The sequence below is a fragment of the Syngnathoides biaculeatus genome, chromosome 5 (genome assembly GCF_019802595.1).
Source record: "Syngnathoides biaculeatus isolate LvHL_M chromosome 5, ASM1980259v1, whole genome shotgun sequence".
Taxonomy (NCBI): Eukaryota; Metazoa; Chordata; class Actinopteri; order Syngnathiformes; family Syngnathidae; genus Syngnathoides; species Syngnathoides biaculeatus.
The window spans coordinates 23,038,920-23,063,048 of record NC_084644.1 but is presented as its reverse complement, the minus strand read 5'-3'; the positions used below and the strand labels follow the sequence as shown (position 1 = coordinate 23,063,048).

The window sequence follows — 24,129 nt, the reverse complement described above, 5'->3', positions numbered from 1 at the left end:
ATAACTCTAAGTTTATGGTTCCATAGTCCCACTGTAGTAAAATAAAAAATCAACTGTTTGTTAGCGAGATGCTGTGCATACTGTGGAGATGCCATTTTACCTGATTCGAGATTCAAACTCAGAATCTCTACACTGTGAGGCAGACGTGCTACCCTCGGTCCTGCTCTAATGAAAGTCATAATAAATTAACAACAAAAAGAATGTCTCTACCTTGTTCATAATTATACACATCTCCTTTCATCTCAAACAAAGGACTCTGCTATTCTCTTTTCAGCATTTTTCAAGTTAGATTTGAATACCAAATCAAAGCAGTTAATTTGAAAATATAATGAAGTTGAGTAGCCTCATCTTAAACATTACTATGGCTCCGAGCTTTGGGCTTATTAACACTAAATCTGCCATTGGCACATCACAACGGTCTTCAATAATAGATTACTTAATCAATTGCTATTCTTGTCAAAATGGGAATATGCTGTGAGGAAGGAACTGAGTTTTTGTTTTTCTAATATGTAGAAATATACACAGAAAGAGAATGAGAGAGATTTTTTTGCCCTTCCACTCCCGTAGCTTGGAATGTCTTGTTTTATCTCACATTAGGGTTTACAGTGCACACATGCAGGTAGAACTTGCTCTGCCTCTAAATGATCCTTTAATGGAACTGTGCATTGGAGCTGGAAACTCGATGGGGCGTCGCCACCACCGATGACAACTTTGCCTCAATCACTCCGTCATGCTCCATCACCTGCCTCAGCAGATGATCCAAACACTCCTTTGGTGAAGCGAAGTGAGATTTTAATGTACCTCCTCTTAGAGTAGAGGACACACGCACATGCACATAGATACACGCTCAAAAATGGAGCATCAAGAAATGATGTCTGTTTCATTCAGATCCTTGACATTGATCAGTCATCAAGGAAACACTCGCATTTACACTTTATTTTTTTAATGAATATCTTGTTTGAGTAGATCAAGCACTAGCTTTGCTTAAGCGCAGGAAGGAAAACAAAATCAATTTGGATCTTTTATTTATTTATTTCCTCCCCTGTATGTGTTACGTGATTCCAATGTCTCTATTAGTGAATCTCTTAAGGGCCTGAGCAATATTGATGCAAAGTCATCTCTTGCTTCCGTCAAGCAAAGTGACAGCATTGTAAACTGGTTTTGGCATTGGTCTTCTCATCAGTTTATATTTGTTGCAGTTTATCCGTCATCCTGGCATTTAATTGAATAATTTAATCGTAGAGTGAAGCATAGTCCAAATATTAAATTTTGGTTCGCCAATTTTGAGAAAACAAAATAAAGATTGTTCAGAGATGAAAAGGGAGCCTTTATTCTCATATCAATTCCAGGAGATGATTAAAATCACAGTAAAACATATAACTTTTAGATTTTAAACTTGGTAGAATCCAGACTTGTGAGTCCTTATTCTTGAGTTCTGCTGTCATGAGGCAGTTTGTGTCGATCAACAAATGTCTTATCTTCTGTCTTCTTGTCCCTGTCTGTTTATATGTTTGTCTGGCATCTCAGCGCTGCAGGCTTGCTGTCAGCCAAGTGTCACTTTCTCTTCTTCTGTCAATTCTCTTGCCTGTCAATGCTTCTCAAATGAGACATGTACTTACCTCCAATGTTTACACTTTTAGAAGATGGTTTAAAAAGAGCAAAAAAATCCTTTCTTTCCATTTACTTGTAAAATTAGCTTTGTTTTTGTTTGAAAAAAACATTTGTCAAAAAATATTGTCATGCCATTCTCATGTGTACAAAGTGGATTATCTGCCGTGTTAGCTTTGTTTGATCCAATAGGCATTAAAGCAGTGTTATAAACAATCCAACATGGCAGCACGCTGAATCACGTAGCCAAAGTTTATCCCAATTTTAATACACATATAACACATCTTTTTCATTCATTCATGTTTTTTTTAAAAGAATAAACTAAGTGGTTGCTCATGTGGGGTACAGTAGGCCTTATGGAGAATTTTGTGACAAACCGTAAAAGACTAAAAAAACAAAAAAAAATGCTGTGTGGACATTGATAACTACTTCTACAATAACTACAGGCATATCCCTCATGACCTGATGGTTTGTACTTGAACCTGAATATTTTCTTTATCGCTGGCCTCTTCAGACAAAACCTAAATGCTTGTATATCATTTATTGGTCCTTTTTCCCGGTCTCCTGCGATAGCAGTCTGCCTAGTGACCTAAACCAGAAGGAAGTACTATGTCCTATTTTTTCCGAATGCAGAATCTGGTGACACATAACCCTTGTTGGTTTGTGTTAATTTGTGAGGATTGTGCTTCTCGAAGTGCCAAGCTGCTCCATATGTAAATTCCCTTGAGATAGCCTCTGTTGTGTAAAACAAATGAAGATTAGTTAGCTACTGTATACCCATGATGTCTTGTGTTTGGTTGTACCGTTTGCCAAACTGAATTAGTTGGTTAAGTTATAAAGTTACGTTACAAGGAAATCCACAGCATGTTCTTGTTGTAAGAGCAAAACATATTCTTTCATAAGGAAAATATTTTGTAAAATTGATATACAGCGGTACCTCTACATATGAACAGCTCTAGTAATGAAAAATCCCAGTTACAAAAACGCCTACTCGGAAAAATATTATCTCTAGTTACAGAGAATATTCAGGATATGAAAGAAAAAATGGGCACTGCATTCCCCAAATTCCACTGAACATAGACATCCTGTATCTTGGTTTGTCTGGCGCGATAGAGCTGCTCCCCTCATTGGATATCACCACTACATTTTCCTGGCATCCCTTTGGCCAGGAGGGACTTCAATCTTTACCAATGATGATTTTTGATACCCTTGGACAATCGACTGTCATTCAATTATCCAAGCATTGTCACACGCTGTCACAAGCTAATGCACACTGAAAAGTATAACTTTTTCCTTTGTGTGTTTTTGCAGGTTTATTCATCTTTCTTCATCGTGCGCTCCAAGAAACTTTAGTGGAATTAAATTGTGTGCGTGCGTGCGTATGTCTGTACGTATGTTTTCTCTCAGCTGTCAAAGTTTGCCTCGTCCTCCATCCCCCACGATTCCTTTTACTTGTCACTCACCGTTCTGTTCGCATTGTTGCCCAAAGCCAAATATAAATGAACATATATACATATATATAAATATTATTATTCTTTACATTATATACTTTGAATTGGGGGTGGCTTGTAATACATTAGGCCATTTACATGTAAAATGGTCTTCTACTTCCGAAAAATTCACATTAGAAAACGACTTCGGGAACAGATTTATTTCATAAGTAGAGGTACCACTGTATTGCATTTTCCAGACATGTAACTTTTCTCTAAAATGTCCTGATTGCTGAATTATTATGAATTAGAGATATATGCGAATGCTTTGTTCCCAATTGTTGGTTTTTTTTTTAGAATCTTGTCAATTATTATCCGGCCGATGGTATTTTACTTTCTGGTTTGAAATTAAAAACATATCATGTTTAATTCTTACAGAGCCTGACTTTTATGAACAACTAATGACAGGACAGCTGAGGAGGGTAACTGGAAAACAACCTGCACATGGAATTGATGATAAAATCTGTAAAAGAGAGATAAAGCCACATATAGTAGTAAAACATTGTGTTACAGATAAAGTTTGCCGTTTCAGGAAAAGATCAACATGAAGGAAAACAAGAATGAGGGAGGAGTGTACAGAGGGGAACTACCTGCTGCTGATGGCAGTCTGAGTCAGTGAAGGATGGAGGGCGATCCAGCTGTGACATTAAAGCAGCAGGTGGAAGCCATCATTAGGACAGGCACAGGAGGCTGTGGCCTAACAGACCATTTCACAATTTTTCTGTGGGTTTGGTCCCTATCCTCCAAAAGTCTTAAGCCAAATGCTACATCTCATTCTATCATCCTATGTTATTCTCTCTATCATGGCAGGTGTGTGCTCTCAAGCCAAGGTTTGGCATCTTCTGGGAGAGGAATGAGTGGTTCCTCTCTCTGGCTGCTCTTTGATACATTTTTCAATGTCTTTACACCAATTTATTTAGTAGAATAAGTCTGGCATACGAAAACAAACTCATGGCCCTTTTGTCCATGAGTATGTCAACTACAAATGTATTTCTCATGGGCAGAGTGGCTCAGGATTGATCTACATAGTATTTAGTCTACACGCTCCTTTAAAAGTATTGGAACAGTTGGGACAAGTTCTTCATGGTTACAGTACACAGAAAACACATATGAGACAAGCTTTTATTTCCAGCTTTTTAGATCTGGATGTCATACACATCACCGAAGCAGCACCATCTAATGTTTGTACCCACACGACTTTAACATGAACAAACGCTTTACAACATGTGACTGTCACTTGTTTTGCCATGTAAAACAGATCTGTGTGATTTCTTAGCAGCCATTGCATTTCACTTAACATTAAAATCAATACAAATTTAGAACAATATTATTAGAAAAAAATATATAAAAGTTTAAAGAGAGAGATTATCAGATTAAATCAACTGTTGATCCCCATCCTTAGTTTGAGTAGCTAAAGTCTGTCGGTCACATAGACATTACATACAACTTGTCACGTAAAGCACATCTCAATTTTTTTTTCTCTTCACAACTGACCCTTTGCTATGCTGCTTCACTTCCTTATCTGCATTCAGCATTTGACATCTATTTTAAGGAGCATTATCTCTAATTTGCCTTGCTGGTAGATGAGTAAAAAACAAAAAAAAATAATAATAATAGTGATTCCACACGTTAAATCCACCATGGCATATGCAAACCAAAACAAAATCTCCCAGTATGGACTAACTCAAGTAAAAGTTAGAGTAGGTAAAAGAAAGAACCCTAAGTCTAGCCATATGTTCATCACTATCAGGATGTTGTTTTCCGACATACAGTAATTCTGAAATTTTGCTTGAAGTCATGAAAAGCAAAACTAGTGTCCACTTCCTAAAAATAAATTGGTATATTAATCTATTTCATCATTGTGACCTCGACTGTGGCATACCTTATACGGTGCACTCAAGAGTAAATTGGTGGAGATTAGGGGTTAGACAACAATTTGTCTAAGCCAAGGGCTTCTTCTGACCTTTTCTTAGATCTTACATTGCTTCCAGACTTGTAGATGGGCCTATCGAGGAACACCATTAGTCAAATGAAGTTGTTTGTATCAAATATTGACACGTTATCTCTTCATCGTCAGCCGGTGGGAGGGAAAAGAGAGCAAAAGATTGGAAGTGTGGGTAATTGAGCCGTGTCTCCCATGCTTATCGGTAAAGCTCCGGCACGTCACGGACCTAACGAGCTGTAGCGCGGCGATTAGTCTGAAGGGAAAGTCGAACGTGAAACACCACGGCCTCTGTCTTTCTTTTTCTTTTCTTTTTTTCCACATCTGCTATGGATATTATGAGACTCCCTAAGGGGATTGGCACAACCTTATTAGCTCTTTTCACGGGGGGAAAAGAATTGATAAGAAAGAATGGCATGTTTAAAGTATCCCTTTGTTACAATAACCATCAAGGCTGATGGTTCAGGTTGATGATGCAGCCCAAGGCAGCAGGACAACAAGCTAATGGCCCGTCACACCATGACGTTCTGGTCAACGTTCTCTGAACATTTCAATCGTTCTATTTTTCAGCGTTCTCAAATGAGGATGACACAACTGGCGTGTGACCAACGTTTGTCTAACGCGTGACTGACCTGTGTCTAACGCACGAGAAGCGTGTAACACCTACCAAATAAGATACCCCTAAAAACCATTAGCGTGTACTAACGTGTCACTGGCGCGTGATGAGCGATTTGTCAATGTTAGACGAGCGTGTTGAGCGTGTGACTAAATGGGCGAATAACGACAGAATAGCGTTTTGCTGGCGTGTAATTTTTACAGTGGAACGGGAACGAAAACGTTGGAAATTTCATACTCACTTCAGTTGTTCTTGTGTATTTGAACAGTCAGCATCATGCCGCCTAGACGAAAAAAAGGTGGGGTGCGGACTTCAAGTAAGAATGCAAAGCATCGGTTTATATACCCATATGCGTGGACGTTCGGGAAACGCACGAATGACGCTCAATGGACGCCAAAGGACGTTCGTTTGACTTTAGTTACACGCTGTGTGCGCTAGGGAATTGTTCAGTGGTCGTTGACAGGTCGCCAGTGAGTCGTTCACTGCAAAGTAAACGATTAAGTAACAACCAAGTAAAGCTCGAGTTACGACGGACTAATGATAGGCAAACGTGTGCAACGCTCGGCGAACCTTAGTAAAACGTTCCACGAACATTCTTGAACGTTCTGCAGCGTTTGAAATTAAACATTGATGAACGCTGGTCTCGGTGAGAACTTTTGTGCATGTTCAAAACTTTTTTTCCGGACTGGCGTTCTCTGCCGTTTCCCAGCGATCATTGACGTTCACTAGCGTTCAAACAACGCTCTTCTGGCACTATCCTGGCGACCATGGGCGACTACCAACGCTATAGAACGCTGACCACAACGTCAGGGTGTGACGGGGCCATAACGCCTTGACCTGAATGGCAGAGAATCTGCACACACAAAAAAAGCAAGGATAAGTGGTCTTTAATATGGTTATGCATTTGTATGTAAAGTATGTTTAATTGGATACTTAAGATATACATTTGTCTGCATCTCGATCAGTGTTCCTTTCGATGCACCCTGCACTGGCTATTAACAGTATCAAAAAAGAATTTTATGTATATTCGCGAAACCCATGGAGTGACAATTGTGACAATTTATTTGTGATTCAACCATTTGCTGAGAATGAAATTGTTGCTTTGCTGTGTGGATCTTGTGCATATTCTTATTATGCATTTGTGTTTTCAAACAACATCTGTCTTTGTGTAGTTTGTGTGAGGAGCACCCTCAGGGCATTACACATCTTACATGCAGTATTCTGAGATAAATCTACGACAAAAAATGGCAAAGATGAGAATGCCACAACATGCCAGTTTGATTTGTACCCCTCGCTATCAAGCACTGCTAATTAAAATCATATTTTGCATATGACTTGTCTTTCATGTGAATATGTAGATTGCCCCTCTTGCCTTTCAGCACTCTGTAATTACGTTTATGAAGGACAGCTGTAATACATAATTAACAGAGATGTTTGCAAGCTCTTTTTTCTCTTCTCCTCTAAACACAACTTAAACAAGCACATTACACACAAACACACAGCATTAATGTTCCTAGGGCATTGCTTTTCTCCCGATTTTATTGATGCATCAACAGCACCTGCTCTAAAAAATATTAATCATGCTATTTCATTAAAACAGCAGATCCAAAATCTCTGCACACCACCCTTTTGCGTGCATCTGCGTGTGTGTGTTTGAATGTATATGGGACAAGCCGAAAGGAAAAGAAGAATAAGATACACACACACACCCATATATATATATATATATATATATATATATATATATATAATATATATATATATATATATATATATATATATATATATATATATTGTATAGAGCTGTAAAGCAGTGGCCTCACAGTTCTGAGGACTGGGGTTCAAATCCAGGCCCTGCCTGTGCGGGGTTTGCATGTTCTCCCCATGCCTGTGGCCTGTGTAGGTTTTCTCTGGGCACTCCAGTTTCCTCCCACACTCCTCAAACATGCATTAATTGGAGACTTCAAATTGCCACTAGGTGTGATTGTGAGCGCGACTGTTGTCTGTCTACATGTCCCCTTTAGTTGGCTGGCACCCAGTTCAGGGTGTACCATGTCTCCTTCCTGATGAAAGCTTGGATTGTCTCCATCACTCCTGCTGCACTTGTAAGGATAAGCGGCTCAGAAATCAGATGGATGGATTAATATATACACACACACAATAGTGCCTTGAGTTATAAGTTTATATGTTTAATTCATCCTGTGACTGAGCTTTTACCTCAAGTCACTCTTATGTCAAGGCAGATTTCCTTATTGAAATGAATGTAAATCCCATTAATCTGTTCCAGCCCCAAAATGTAACCCCATTTTTTTTATTTTTGACATCTTTAAATAAGAAAAGTGTATTTTTAAATAACAAATATTATATTGTATTAAGCATAAAAGAAAATAGAAAGAAAGGAACTGCTTTTTATGAAGTGTATTTACCATGGATATGAGATGACTTTTGGTAACAGATGATACTGGTGGAGGTTGAGGGTGGAGAAGGCAGATCGAGGATGTTTGTGGAGGAGGTGGTTTCTCAGTTACTTTCGCTCAGTCTCTTCTTTACACTCTGTCTCTGAACTTAATTGGAACAAGCTTGTTTTTCTTTCACTTTTGCTGAACTTAATTTGTATCATTTCACTTACCTACTTAGTGCTTAGCTTAATGTTGATGTAAAATTAATGAACTTGAATTAACGTAATTGCTACAGATTTTTTTTTTCAGTTTTGCTTAATTATCTTGGGGTCTTTTCTCTTCCCCGACTTTGGCCCTTTTTGAAACACATTCTTCCGTGTCAACAGCTGGCCCTTTCAAAAAATACCTGTCCAAGGAGCTTTGTTTGTGCCTCTTTTGGACTGTTTCTGAAACGTGTACTGTTTCTGAAACGTGTAAGGGACGTATCATTAAATAGCACTCATGTATGACCAGTTGCAAGTTTTTCTGGATGTTTCTTCACCACAAAGTCAGAAGCTTTCTCCCACATTCCCAACACTTCCTTTATCTCGGTAGTAAAGATAACCTCCTCTGTCTCCTCATCCGAACTAATCTCACTCCACACCTCTTATTTGTTGCATCTGTCATTCTGTTGTCATCTCCACCTCAGCTCTGTAGCTTCAAAATCATTTTCACCCCCCTTGGTTGGCGATATTGACTTGATGGATTCCTTCTGCTTGAGAATCGTACATATTGAAATAGAGTTTCGAATAGAAGTTTAGAGTTTAGCATAATGAAATGGAGTTTATCCCTTTAAGAGTGGTGATGGGGGCAGCGTAAAGTAGACTAGGCTGGAGAGCGTGTGGCTGTGCAGAGTGTGCTGCTGAAGGGTTGAATAAAAAGCGACTAAAACCCAGTGGTGACACTTTTCTTCTTTGCCCTTTACTGAGGGCATTGCATATGGTTGAAGTAAGATGGTCATAACTCTTTGCCAAGTCACTCACTTGTACACCCTGTACATGTTTTTCTATTATTTAATTTTCATTTTAATTCCATCAGCATCAACCTGTTCAGGTTCTCAACATTTTCTTTAGCAATTGCTTTCTTGGCCCGCACGGTTGAAAATGTCTGAAAATTCGCCTGTACACAGAGATGCTACCGAGCTGAGGTTGCCACATGGAAAGACTTGAGTGGAGCTCGAAAAGATGAGAGGAACCTGTGCATTTCAGCATTTTAATAATAGTGGGTGAGACAATCTCCCGGCCGTCATTCATACGGCAAATCCTGGCTCGCAAGACAAAGCAAAGTTTGTCCCGGCAGCAGTTTGTATCTCAGAAAACTCGCATGTAAAGTTACTTGTATGTCAAAGTACCACTGTATATACAGGGTGTCTAATTAATTAATAATAGAATTGTTTTGAACAAGTGTAGCACCTTCAAACATTTGGAAATTGGACCCAAGGATGAGCCAGACTTGTTGAGCTAAACGTGCCTTTTCCTGATTTCTTGGACGTTTTGTTTCATTTGATTTTCCCATGATTTCAAACAAGGAAGCAGTGTTTGAGGTGTAGCCTTAAATACATTCCAGAGCGAGCCGTCAATTAACTCACAAGTTGTCAGTTAACCAGTCAGGAGCTTCCAAAACCATGACGTCATCATCTGGGCTTCCCTACGTTCTTAAAGGATATACGTGTAGTACTTTTTTGAGTTCAAAACTTTAGACCTAGAAGAAAATTGTGTACAAATCTCTAAGAAATTGTCTCTCTCATTATTGTGGCATACAACAGAATTAAATGAACTTTTTGGTGATCCTGATTGACATGAAACAGGCTAGTCTGATTTGATTTCAAACAATGAGGCAAAAAAATCAAATGTTTGTTTTTACATAGTGTATGAAAACTTTTGGCTTCACCTGTTTCATGATAATGCTTTTTTGAAATTCTTGACATTTTAATTTGAATCCCGGTAAAGTACAATTAAATATACTTTCTTTCATTTATATAATATATATGAGAACGATTTATAGAATATAAAAATCTGATAATCTACAAAAACAACAAAAATTGATATATCTGCTTTTGCGTCTGAACTCTTCAATAGTACACATCTTACAAACCCTGCCTTGGAAATCAAACATTACAACATTTATTTATGTCACAAAAACCTACCATTTAAAAACGGGTGTGCAGACATTTTATATCCACTGTATGAAACCATAAATCAAAGGTTGTTCAGGTGGCCATAAATTGAGTATTTTGAGTTTTTGAGTATATGTCGTGTTCTTGTAGGGAGTATAAAAGTCTCACGCAAACTGACTTACAGGCATCATTTTCGATGGATTGGATTAAAAAAGGCTTGAATAAATGTAGAGTGATTATAATAAGGCAGAACATTGGAATAATTTTGACTATTTATATGTTAATTAGCATTTGCCTCAAGAGCAATGATGATGGCCCATGTTGGGGCGACACAGCTGTGTGTGTGTTGTCTTTTGTATGTGCGTGTATGAGAGAGTGAACGTGCGCATCTGTTCAAATGTTGTTTAGTCGGTTCAATCTAACATGGCAACATAAATGGTGAAATAATTATGCTTTTGCTTCTTCATAGACTGACTTTTGGTAGCAAAACACTGCGCCGCCAGGGAAAAAAAATATAATAATGATTAAGTCAGAATAGGGGAAAGTGAAAGGAACTGGATAGAGCGTTGTAATGGAGGACCTGAGTTTCTGCAGTGACAGTTTCAACCACATGATTGTCCCTTGCTCTCTTTCATGTACAGTAGTTCCCTTCTCATTTCTTAGATGTGGTCATTGTCTCACTGTTCCAAAATAATTGGAAGTGATGGTGCTAAATGAAAAGGCCAGGGGATGAAAACAATGTGGAAGCAGCTCATATGTCTGAGTATTTAGTCCTGACATCCATTCATTATGTTTTCATGTGCTATTCAGGAGACACACAAAAAATAAAACAAAGGAAAAGTCAGAACATGGTGGTTGCTATTGCTACTCCTTGTTTTAGTTGTTTTTATTTTTTTAACTTTGTGAGCATGCTGCTTGATCTACTCCAGACACATGGGCATTTTGGGTGCATGCTTTTGTGAAGAATTCTTTCCCGTTAATATGCAAATGTGGTAAAAAAAAAAAGTTAAAAGAGAATTCACTGATGGTGTAGTGGTACACACCTGACTTTGGTGCAGGCAGCACAGAATTTTTTCTTGCTCATTGAGTATGTCTATATGTCCACTACAACTGGCAGTTTAAAGGGGAAATCCACTGGTTTGCATTAACAATGTATCCAATAGGTCATGTAATATGTACTCTATTTTGACAATGTGATGTTAAATTCTCTCTCATTTAATAGTGTTTTGAGAAGATTTTTATCGACAATTACGAATTTTCAGGGGCGCTGCCATTTTCGCGAGTCACATGACTTACGTGCGCAGATGTGACGTGTTACGTGCCGCAACAAAGGCTTGATTACATGGGACACCATTTATGCTCAGTGTTGATTTCTCGGATTTATCCTCATCTGATGAAGAAATAGCAGTATCGGTTGATCGGGAAGACGGAGGAAAACTTGGTAGTGGCAGCCTCATGGTTTGGGCCTGATTTTCTTCAGCAGGGACAGGGAAGATGGTTAAAATTGTTTGGAAGATGAATGGAGTCAAATACAGGACCATCCCGGAAGGAAACCTGTTGGAGTCTGCAAAAGACCTGAGACTGGGATGGAGATTTATCTTCCTACAGGACAATGATCCAAAACATAAAACCGTATCTACAATGGAATTGTTCACAAATAAATGTATCAAGGTGTCAGAAAGGCCAAATCAAAGTCCAGACCTGAATCCAATAGAGAATCTGTGGGCAGAGCTGAAGACTGCTGTTCACAAACTCTCTCCATCCAACCTCACTGAGCTCAAGCTGTTTTGCAAGGAAGAATTGCAGTCTCTCGATGTGCAAAACTAACATAACCCCAAGCACCTTGCAATTATAATTGCAGCAAAAAGTGGTGCTACAAAGTATTAATGCAAGGGGCCGAATAATATTGCATGCCCCACTTTTCAGGTTTTTATTTTTTTTAAGTTTAAAATATCCAATAAATTTTGTTTCTCTTCACAATTGTGTCCCACTTGTTGTTGATTCTTGACAAAAAAATAATAATTTTATATCTTTATGTTTGAAACCTGAAATGTGGCAAAAGGTTGAAAAGTTCAAGGGGGCCGAATACTTTCACAAGGCATGGTACGTGCCTAATAAAGATGATTTGCATTCTGATTCTTTGTTGTTTGGTTGTTTTTTTATATAGGTGGGCCTTTGTGATGAAGAAACACCTCAGCACCCACCTACTTGGCAAACATGGAATTGGGCAACGTAAGGAGAGGTAAAGTTTGCGACCCATTTTATTTCCACAGACATTCTGGTCTCCTTCTTACTCTTTTTTTGCCCGTCAGACATAATCTGGTTCCCCCATTATCATACCATTTGCTATACTTCTTCAGTTATAGAGGCTATATATTAAATTCCAATATTTGCTTCTGAATAAATAATTTTTTTAAGGTAATTGCTGAAAACATGCCAAAGACTAAGAACTCTAGTACTCATTTGTGGATGTATAACATCAAACAATTTTTCACCATTCAGAGTAGCTAAAATTACACCCTTTGATGGACTCGGGTGACCAGCAATTTATAGAACAACTTGGTGGTGGTGTTAATATTTCAAAGTGTAATCTAGTTTGTATTATACAGGCTTCCGTAGTGTGTTCTACAACAAAACCTGAATTCCAATAATATGAAAATTATTTTCAACCTATTTTCAATTAACTACACCACAAAGACAAGATATTTAATGTTCAAACTAAAAAAAAATGTTTTTGTTGTTTTTCCAAAAAAGCTGGGACTGGGAGGCTGAATGTTTGAGATGTAAGGACACTCATTGTTGAAGCTTGGTGGGTGAATTTATTTTGTGTTATTGCTTGATGTACTGTATATCTTCATCTGCCCAAGAGTCTAGGGTCTCCGTTGTCATAGTTTGTGTTTTGTAATGCACCAAATATTTTCAATGAGAGACAACTGTGGACTCCTGCTCTGACAGTCTCACTCTCAAACTATTTTACTACAAAGCCAAATTGCTGTAAAACATGTAGAATATGGCTTGGCACTGTATTGTTGATTGATTGATTGATTGATTGATTGATTGATGATTGATTGATTGATTGATTAATTGAAAACTACAGGATGTTATTTGCATTGTAGCAAATGTTGCTCCAAAACCCATAATGTACCTTCCGCAGAAGCTAACGTTTGAACTTTGCGCTATCAATGGTCCTTTGGTCGAATGGTCCTTTTCCTCTTTGACCTGTCGGACACAACCTCCATGATTTCCTAGAAGAATTTGTAACTATGACATATCAGACACTGGTACAGAAGAGACAACAGGAAGCTGAAGATGTTGAGGTTCTCACTAGGAGTGACCAAATTGGATAGGATTCGAAATGATCTCATTTGAGGGACAGCCAAAGTAGCATGTTTTGGACAAAACGGTTTGAGAGAGCAGACTTCGATGGTTTGGGCAAGTCCAGAGGTGAGAGAGTGAGCATATTGGTAGAAGGGTGCTGAGGATGGCGCTCTCAGGCCAACGAGCGAGAGGAAGACCAAAGAGAAGGTTGATGGATATTGTGAGGGAAGACATGAGGTCCATGGGTGTTCGAGAGGAGGATGCAGGAGATAGGATTAGGTGGAAAAGATGATGAGCTGTGGCGATCCCTAAATGGACAAGAGGAAAGGGAAAGAAGAAGAAGACAGATTTACATTTTGTGTCAGTCCATCTCAAATGAACTTGTGCCCGGAGAAGCCATTTGTAAGTATTGTAAATAGAGTCCCGTGAAAAAGTATTTGTATTAAAGTATTTCTTTTCAAATGACAATTCAATTTATTAAGGCACAAAAAAAATCCAAATCTTTCTGACCCTGTGTGAAAACCTTGTTAAATCACAAAGTCAGTGTGACTAACCACAAATTTGAGAAAAATGAGTTCAATTTAACAAGCAACACCTAAAGCTGTTTGCCACCATACTCGTTGAATGAAGAAATTATTTAAATAGAATTTGTCAGCAAACGTAAATTAGGCTACAACCACCCATGCATCATCATCAGTCAAAGTCAGCAGCACCCTATCCTCATCATACACAGTGTTGACAGTGCACTGCTTCCCCCATCTGAGACATCGGAGGGTGGACTTGAATTTCCTCAAAGCCGTTTGGAAGTCTTTCTCCATGGCCTCAACGAACTTCTCCCATGCTCGGAATTTTGCTTCAGCAAGCACCAGAGCTGTATTCTGCTTGGTCTGCTGGTACTCATCAGCTGCCTCAGGAGTCCCATTGGCCAAAAATGACTGCTCGGACTCCTTCTTTAGCTTGACAGCATCCCTCATCATTGGTGTCTTATAACATGTTCAAGGATTATTGGCGCAACAGGCACCGGCCACGTTATGATCACAGCTCCGGTCTGCAGCTCAGGAATGGAGGCCCAGAACATGATCTACTCAAACTCAATGTCCCCGTCCACCCCAGAAGATGATCAAAATTATTTCGGAGGTGGGAGTTGAAACTCTATCTGACAGGGGATTCTGGCAGACGTTCCCAGCAGACCCTCTTAATATATTTGGGCCTGGCAGGTCGAAGGGCCATCTTCCCCACCATCGGAGCCGAGGACAGAGGACCCGACTGCCCAAGTCATGCAGTTTCAAGTCCGTTGACACAACCACAGTCGATTACCAAGCTCCAACCTTGGGTGTTTTGATGCCAAATGATCGTGTGGACACCCTTATGCTTGAACATGGTGTTTTTTATGGACAATTCATGATGAGCCCAGAGTTCCAATAATAGAACATCGCCCATGTTCTGATCACGGTGGGGTGGCTTCCTAGTCACACAGGTCTTACTGTCATTGCATACGTTAGCATTGAAGTCCCCCAGTAGAACGATGGATCTCCAGCGGGAGCGGTCTCTAGCACTTCCTCTAAGAACTGCAAAAAGGGTGGGTACGTTGAACTGTTGTTTGTGCCATTGCACCAAAAAGGACCCAAGGCAGAGGGAGGCTCCCTTCTTGTCCACTGGAGAGAAACACAATGTACAGGTGCCGAGTCACGGGACAATAAATATACCCACACCTGCTCTGTGCTTCCCATCACGGGCAACTCTAGAATGGAGGAGAGTCTATCCCCTCTCAAGAGGACTGGTACCAGAGCTCAAACCGTGTGTGGAGGCAAGCCCAACTATATGTAGTCGGAACTTCTTGACCTCACGCACCAGCTCGGGCTCCTATCTTGCTATAGAGTTGGCATTACACATCCATACAGCCAGGTTCTGTAGCTGGGGATCAGAATGCCAAAAGTGTCTGCCTTTGGCCTCCGCCCAGCTCACCCTGCACCTGACCCCTGTGGCCTCTCCCACAGGGGGGCCCTGTGACCTGCATCTGAGCAAGGGAAACCTAGATCCAATTTTTGTATTCATCATTGGAGTTTATGGAGTCGTGCTTGGTCTGGCCCCTCACCTGGACCGTGGGTGATCCTACCAAAGGCGTGAACCCCCAGACAGTTTCTCGGTTGCTTGGGACACACAAACCCCTCCACCATGATAAAATGCCGGATCAAAAAGGGGTGGTAACTCTTTTAAACTATTAAAATTGTAATTAATTAATTAAAATATTAAAATCAAGGCATAACATAAGTGTTAGCAAACTGAGGCAAGATACAAGCTCTTGTTTATGGCATACTTAAACCACCTTGGACACATTTGTACTTTGTTTAGTATTATAGTATATTGAAAATATTTCACCTTATTGAGATCTTGTTTCTTTTCACTCTGTCATGCACATGTGCACAGCATATGGATGCACAGGGACAGATCCCTTTTTATGTGTAAATGAAGAAATGAAGTCACCAGGTTCATTTAAAAAAAAAAAAACTTTAAATGACTGGATGTCATCATTTTTCCAACAGTCCTGCAGACAGTTTTTATGTCATTATTAATTAATCATCATGTTTCCAACACTGCACATCTTAATTATAACAAGGTCACTGGGGAGGCATTATTAAGTGGAGCAAATTTGGCTAAATGTAAAAGAATAAATGTAGCCGTATTTCGAAGAAAAATTACCAATAGAAAAACGGGGTGTATGACAATGAATTTAGAGGATGGGCAGTAGGTGTGTATTGAGTGTGTGTGGATGTGTTTGGCGATTTGTGTAAGTGTGTGTGTATATGAGCATTTTATTGTGACTGTTAGGTTGATGATTGATGGCTGTACTAGTTTTGAAACCCCGTAACTGTATATTAAGATGGTGTGAGGGAACGTATCTGTGTGTAAGGTGGTATCTGAGCAAGTAACTGGAGACCAGTGAAGCGTTGAGTTGAGAGGCGATGAGGATGGTTTTAGGGGGAAGCCACTGACACATACTGTGCTGGATGGCAGACAGTGGAGAGATGGATGACCATGGGACAGCGTCAGAGAGGCAGTTTCATCAACATCTCTATGGCCTCTGTTCACATTATATTTTTAGATCACATTTAAAGGGATATTTGTTAGTCAAAGAAAAAGTGGTATAGAAGGATGGCATGGTTAACCATAAGGTGACACATGGCTCTGTTTACCAGAACCATTTGGAGAATCCAATCAAGTATTGGGATATTTTGAGCAGTATACATTTTCATCCCCCGTTACGAGAAAAAAATGAGAGGCCATATAGGAGGTGAGTGGAATGATGACTGAGTAAGGGTGCAAAAGAAGAAACATGACAAATTAAGCATAGGCTTACATTTCACAATTTAGAGTTCAGGGGACACAGTAAAAAATTCATTTGCAAATCTCTTAGATCAGGGGTGCTCAATGTGTTGATCGCAGTTATGGTCGATCGCGTGATGGCATGCCGAAAAAAAAAAAAACCACCGTCAGCCAATGTTCTCTAAGCTGCGTGCATGCACAATTGCACACCACTGATGCAGTCTCTTCGCACAGACATTCTGCGTTGTGCGCAAAAAAAAAAATCCAATGCAAATTGAAAATATAACATACTGTACACCTATTCAGTTTGTGGGATTTTGCAATGTGATTCAATGAATGAGGGATGACTGGTTGCTACATCCAATGGCACACTTCACATATGTACTGTAAAAAATGAAAAAACAAAGCCACTAGTTTCTTGTAGGCAGCACACTTAACTTTCTCTAACAACCACCGCTGCTCCGCCACACACTCTTTTTCCTTTACTTTACAACGCCCCCCTCCGCTCTTCAAGACGTACACTCATAATTACAAATGTTACAGTACTTTCGCAGCCTATCAATGCGTTATATAATGACAGTGCCCACTACCGGTGCTTTAGTTAGCAACACAGTCTGGGCAACGTAGAGCAAAGATGAGCTAGACATGCTGCTTATGTTTACCCTCAATAATAATGGAGAAAAAAAGCAATGCTGTTGTTTTAATATTTAATGACTGTCAGAGTATGTGAATAATCAAAGAAAAAGTGGTGAAACTGGACAATATTTTGTGTTTTTCGAGTGCGAAAAGTATGGTCTGAAGCCAAAGTAGAAAGTGCAAGTTGAGATGGTGCGTAATTTTAAAATTCCACCTTGACACAGCCTGATCCAGGATGAAAGCACTTACAACGCAGTGCACAAAAAGCTAATTCTGTATTTTAAATATAGGAGGCAACATAACATTAACCTTGAAACTTTTTGGGAGCATCTGCTTGAAAAGTAGATCTTGGGGTAATAAAGGCTGAGCACCCCTGTACTAGACTATGTCATAGTTTCGAAGTTTGGATTTCCAATTTGAGCATGGGCTTTGCATTTTCTCCCTGTGCTTGTGTGGTTTTTCTCTGGGTTATCCGTCTTCCTATTGCATTTTGAAAGCATGCATCTTAATGTAACTTAAGCGTTTAAATTTTAGATATGCATATGTGTGAGAACAGCCTGTTGTGTCTACAGTATGCTCCCTGCGATTGGCTGGCAACCTCTTGCCCATAGTAAGGTTGGATATGCTCCAGCTCACTGCAACCCCAATGAGGATAGGCAGTACATAAAATCGATGGATGGATTTAGAGTCCAAGACAATTTAAATAGTAGTTACATGCAAATTTCCTTCTCCTGTCAGGAGAAAGGAACAGAAGGAATTGGATAAGATAGGAGTTTGAGTGGACTGGATGTTATGGTGAGTGAGGGAACGAAAGAGACGGCTGAACTGTTGTAAAGTGACACAATTGGGTCTGCATTTCTGAACACCACCTCTCCTTACTGCAGGCACTGAGCAGGGATAAAGACAATTTGTCCTTTTGTCTGTATAAACTGTATGTGCGCTCTCTGCATGTATGCTCATGGGAACCATACATTGTGTCCACATAAGTACAGTACACAAAAACTGTTTTGTCAATTTGTGACAGCATATAATTAGATTCCCAATTAAAGAGGGAATTATTATTTTTGGTATTGCATGTTATTGCTAAGAGCAATGGGTTGGTGACTCCTCAATTTTGCACTTTATTCATGTTAGAGATGATGCAAATCTTATTACATGCAATTCGCTGTCCCACGACAACGATAAGACCTGGTTGTGGTCCTGATTTATTAGTATCCCAAATCGGGGGCGCTAAATAATGCACTCAATGTAACAGATTGCGTGTGTTGCTAGCAACAGATGTAAATGTGGTCAAGACTGACATGTTTAAATGAATGTTTTTGTGCTTTCAGTCCTAGCACTGATGGTTTTCACCAAGAAACATTTGGGAGAGCATGGCAAGCGCAAAATGAAGTTTGAAGTGATGGAACTCAAAGTGGTGGTGGAGCAGAAACAAACACATTCCCAAGTTATCAAAAATAAATCAATAGTTCCAATAATATGGGGGAAGGCAGAAACTGCATGAAGTCATGCTTTGTCTGATTTAACACATCCAGTGGATGGGAATTGGTTTTATGTGCCCATTCTGGATAACACTGCTTAAAACTACGGAAAGCATTTCAGGAAATCCACAGAAACACTTCAAAAGGCCAGCACCAATGCAAAACATTGTTCTAAAATCCAGGGTTGAAAAGCGTTTTGTAACAGGCGAAATGCACCGATCATTTTACACTTAAGACTATGCGGGTCCCTGGATGGACACGTCTGGACAAAAATGAGTCCCAGCCCTTCAACGGGTCTCTGCAACGTGTCATCACGGAATCCAGATACGTCAATCCTCCGCTATATCAGGGTTCTTGGTTCACTTTTTCCCTTATTTGTATACTATTTGCACGATATTTTTGTGTTATCCATTACTCTTTCTCAAAATAATTATGTTTATATTTTTAATTTTTTTTCAGAATGATATATAGTATTTCCGTAAAACTATAATAAGAAAGTATAATCTTTTTGTCCCACTAATATAGTGATATTGGAGCATATTAATTAAAGTACATTTGTTTTAAAAACAATTAACTCAAACAATATATTTACAGTGGTATTTTAATATAGAGCAATACAATATCTTAGCTAAATAAAAAATAGATAAAACATATTCAGGCTCTGTTCACAAAAATTAAATTTGAATAACAAACATTTGGCACAGATATACAGATGACACACATTAATGCCTTAACAGGCAATATACTCCCAATGAAGTTTCAAAATGGTTTCAAAACGTGCAAAGCACCATTAATAACAGCACAAGTAAATCAAAACAACCTTTTTTTAAATTGAAGATGTGTACTAGTTTTTAAAAGTCTGCAACCTTTATTAAAATGATTCCTTGTCAATATGTTTAATGGCTACATCATGTACACCATACTGAATATAATTTGAGTATACAACCCCATTTCCAATGAAGTTGGGACGTTGTGTTAAACAAATAAAAACATAATATAATGATTTGCAAATCACGTTCAACCTATAATTATTGAACACACTCCAAAGACAATATATTCAATGTTCAAACTGATAACTGATTTTTCGCAAATAATCATTCACTTTGAATTTTATGGCTGCATCATATTCCCAAAAAGCTGGGACAGGTGGCAAAAAAGTTGAAAAAATTGGGTGGGATTGTCGTGTTTAAAATGGATTTTGTCACTTTGTGGTTTTTGGCTATGTTCTCTTTATTATGACTTCATGAAAAAATTTGTTATCCAGCTCATTGGTGTTAGAGGCATGGCCGCATTACTCGGTTTGGTATCCAAAATGTTCCCCCATTGTGGCACTAGGTTATGACCTAATGAACATTTATGCCCCTCAACTCTCATGAACTATGCTAATTTTTGTGCAAGATGCAGTTCAAACGAGATCCCTGGATATGGCATGACTCCTTCTTGTGACTGGCTCCTCGTCAGCCCTTACATCATTTAGAAGTTTCAAAATTGCTCTGCTGAAGAGATACTTTGTAATCATTTTTGCTTCTGCCATTTGACAAATGTTTATATGAGTGCAAAAGTTCTACCCACTTCCTTTCATTTTGCCTGTGCTACGCTGGTGGCAATCCAATCTGTGTGTTGGTTTGAAGTTGTCTTCCAGAACTGGTAATTAAAGATGAAAATCAAATTGCAAAATGAAATTTGTTGCAGGTATGATGAATCTTAATTGCCCTTGCAAAATTCATCTATCTGCAAATATTCATCCCAGAATTTGTAAAATAAACTGCTCAGCATTTTTTTGTTTTGGATGCACTAGGCTAGTAGATCATATTCCACATCAGTTTGCGTGAGCAATTAAGTATGTGGTGGTTTTTGCACACTCAAACCTAAAATAAATCAAGGTGCTTAAATTTATTTTGATCAAATTAGTGTCTCATTTCATTAGGTCTGAAAACAATGCTTAATTTGTGTGTGTGTGCGTACGTCCGTATGGGTGTGTGTGTGTGTGCGTGTGTGTTTTTGTATGGGTGTGTTTGTGCACATACGCACTTGGATGTGTGCGTGTGTTGATGTGTGTGTGTGTGCGTGCGTGCGTGCGTGCGTGTGTGTGTGTGTGTGTGTGTGTGTGTGTGTGTGGTGTGTGTGTGTGTTGTGTGTGTGTGTGTGTGTGTGTGTGTGTGTGTGGTGTGAAAAGTACTCATTTTGAAAACGAGGGAGTAGCTCAAGGGAGAGTGACTGACAGCAGCAACCTTGACTCAATCGCTTGTAATTAGTTCTCTCAAAACGGTGCCTAAAGACAGCTGATCTGTCTCCCAGACTTGTTTTCATAAGTAATTGTTAAAATGCTGGTAATTTTCATGCATGTTATAAATAACTCTTTAAACTAATAGACTCATCATTCTTAAAAAAGGACTGCTGACAACCCAAAACAAAGAAATATTTATGTAACTTCTTTCTTTTTTTTCTTGACTGAGAATAATTTCACTATTTTAGAGCTGTCTAATTGCTACAGCCTGCACAGTTTGGGTAGGATTGGTTTTGTTGTAGTTTATTGTTTTTTCAAAGCCATTAACAGGGTGAAAAAACCTTGGTCATGATAAAAGAACATGGTTTAATACAACTATAATCCCACTTTGAAAATTTAATGAAAAGGACACATGAGTTGTTGAGTCCATGAGGAGGAAAGCGGCTTAGTCGGCAGAAGAAGAAGAGTAATGCACAGACCATACAGCTGTGTGTAGGGACTTTGAATGTTGGGACTATGACAGGAAAAGCTCAGGAGTTAGTTGACATGATGATAAGGAGAAAGGTTGATCTTCTGTGCATCCAAGAGAGCAAGTGGAAAGGGAGTAAAGCTAGAAGTTTAGGTGTAGGTTTTACATTATATTATCATGTGGTAGATGGGAAGAGAATTGGAGTAGGGGTTATTTTAAAGGAAGAACTGGCTAAGAATGTCTTGGAGGTGAAAAGAGTGTTGAATGGAGTCATGATGATAAAACTTGAAATTGAGGGTGTTATGTATAATGTGGTTAGCGGCTATGCCTCGGAGGTAGGATGTGACTGTGGGTTGAAAGAGAAATTCTGAAAAGAACTAGACGAAGTAGTCCTTAGCATCTCAGACGGAGAAAGAATTGTGATTGGTGCAGATTTCAATGTACATGTTGGTGAAGAAAAAAGGGGTCGATGAAGAAGTGATGGGTAAGTATGGCATTCAACAAAGGAACTTTGAGGGGCAGATGTTGGTGGACTTCACAAAAAGGATGGAATTGGCAGTGGTGAACATTTATTTCCAGAAGAGACAGGAACATAGAGTGACCTACAAGAGCGGAAGTAGAAGCACGCAGGTGGATTATATTTTGTGCTGACAATGTAATCTGAAGGAGGTTACCGACTGTAAGGTACTGGTAGGGGAGAGTGTGGCTTGACAGCAAAGGATAAGCCTTGAGGAAGCTCGTGGAAAAGTACAGAGAAGATCAGAAGGAGCTACATTGTATCTTTGTAGACCTAGAGAAAGCCTATGACAGAGTACCAAGAGAGGAACTGTTGTATTGCATGGGCAAGTCTGGTGTGGTGGAGAAATATGTTAGAATAGTACAGTACATGTATGAGGGCAAAAGAACAGCAGTGAGATGTGCCATAGGTGTGTCAGAAGAATTTAAGGTGGAGGTGGGACTGCATCAGGGTTCCACACTGAGCCCCTTCCTGTTTGCGGTAGTAATGGATAGGCTGACAGACGAGGTTACACTGGAATCCCCTTGGACCATGATGTTCACAGATGATATTGTAATCTGCAGTGAAAGCAGGAAGCAGGCAGAGGAACAATTAGAAAGATGGAGGTACCCACTGGAAAGGAGAGGAATGAAGATTAGCCGAAGTAAAACCGAATATATGTGCGGTTATGAGAGGGGCGGAGGAGGAAGAGTGAAGCTCCCGGGAGAAGAGATGGCAAGGATGGAATACTTCAAATACTTGGGGTCAACAATACAGAACAATGTTGAGTGTGGTAAGGAAGTGAAGAAACGGGTCCAAGCACGATGGAACAGTTGGTGGAAGATGTCTGGTGTTCTATGTGACAGAAAGGTATCCGCTAGGATGAAGGGCAAAGTTTATAAAACAGTGGTGAGGCCGGCCATGATGTACGGATTAGCGACGGTGGCTCTAAAGAAACAACTGGAAGCAGAACTGGAGGTAGCAGAAATGAAGATGCTGAGGTTCTCGTTTGGTCTGAACAGGTTGGATAGGATTCGAAATGAGCTCATTAGAGAGTCAGCCAAAGTTGGACGTTTTGGAGACAAGATTAGAAAGATCAGACTTTGATGGTTTGGACATGTTCAGAGGGGTGAGAGTGAGTATATTGGTCGACGGGTGCTGAAGATGGAGCTGCCATGCAAAAGAGTGACAAAGAAAAGGTTGATGGATGTTGTGAGGGAGAACATGAGGACAGTGGTTGTTAGAGAGGAGGATGCACGAGACAGGCTTAGATGGAAAAAGATGACTCTATGGCGACCCCAAATGGGACAAGCCGAAAGAAAAGAAAAGAATGAAAAGGACACATTGGTCACATGGCTAATGCATGTCAGAATTGACTCTGACTCAGAGGCAAGTCTGACCTCAGATTTTTTCATGAATTTGCATTCAAAACCTTCCCCCCCATCTATTTTATTATTTTCACATGACTATATCAATGTATGCAAACATTCCTGCTTCTGGTCTAGCTTTGGCTTTGAAGCCACATCCTCATATGCTTCACAGTACAGCCATATCAACTATGCAGGACAGATGAGGACACTGGGCAGAAGAGTCCAGCATGGCATTAGTATGGTGACAGTTCAGGCTGTATGGAGCTGGCCACACTCAGTCACACACCAAAAAAATGTACAAAACCATAAGTGTTTGCAGCACTTATGTTTGTGCTGGCTAAGGACGTGTGTTCGTTGTGCGGTAGGGAGATAAGAGTTTATAAAACAGACTCTAATTCATTATAATAAAGCCTTTCCCTTAATTATTAATAATGAATCTCCTCTTTCATCTTGCTCTTTCTTTCTTCCCTTATCTGCCTGTGTCAGCACTTTGTCTCTCTGTCTTGATGTTGGGTGGTAAGGCATAGTTTGTAGCCACCCAAGGGCAGCAGTCAGTAACATCCCATGCTGCTGGTACTGTAGGCAAGTGATTAGTATA

At 39.5% G+C, this 24,129-nt stretch overlaps 1 protein-coding gene across 7 annotated transcripts in view; it reads left to right on the top strand.

Moving 5' to 3' along the window:
• The window catches only part of znf407 (zinc finger protein 407), a 232,131-nt gene that overhangs the window by 102,207 nt on the left and 105,795 nt on the right, over positions 1-24,129 (top strand). For all 7 annotated transcript variants that reach the window (XM_061819993.1, XM_061819990.1, XM_061819991.1 and 4 more), the window contains one exon: positions 12,378-12,452. In XM_061819993.1, coding sequence (XP_061675977.1) covers positions 12,378-12,452 — 75 coding nt within the window. The remainder of the gene's footprint in view (positions 1-12,377; positions 12,453-24,129) is intronic.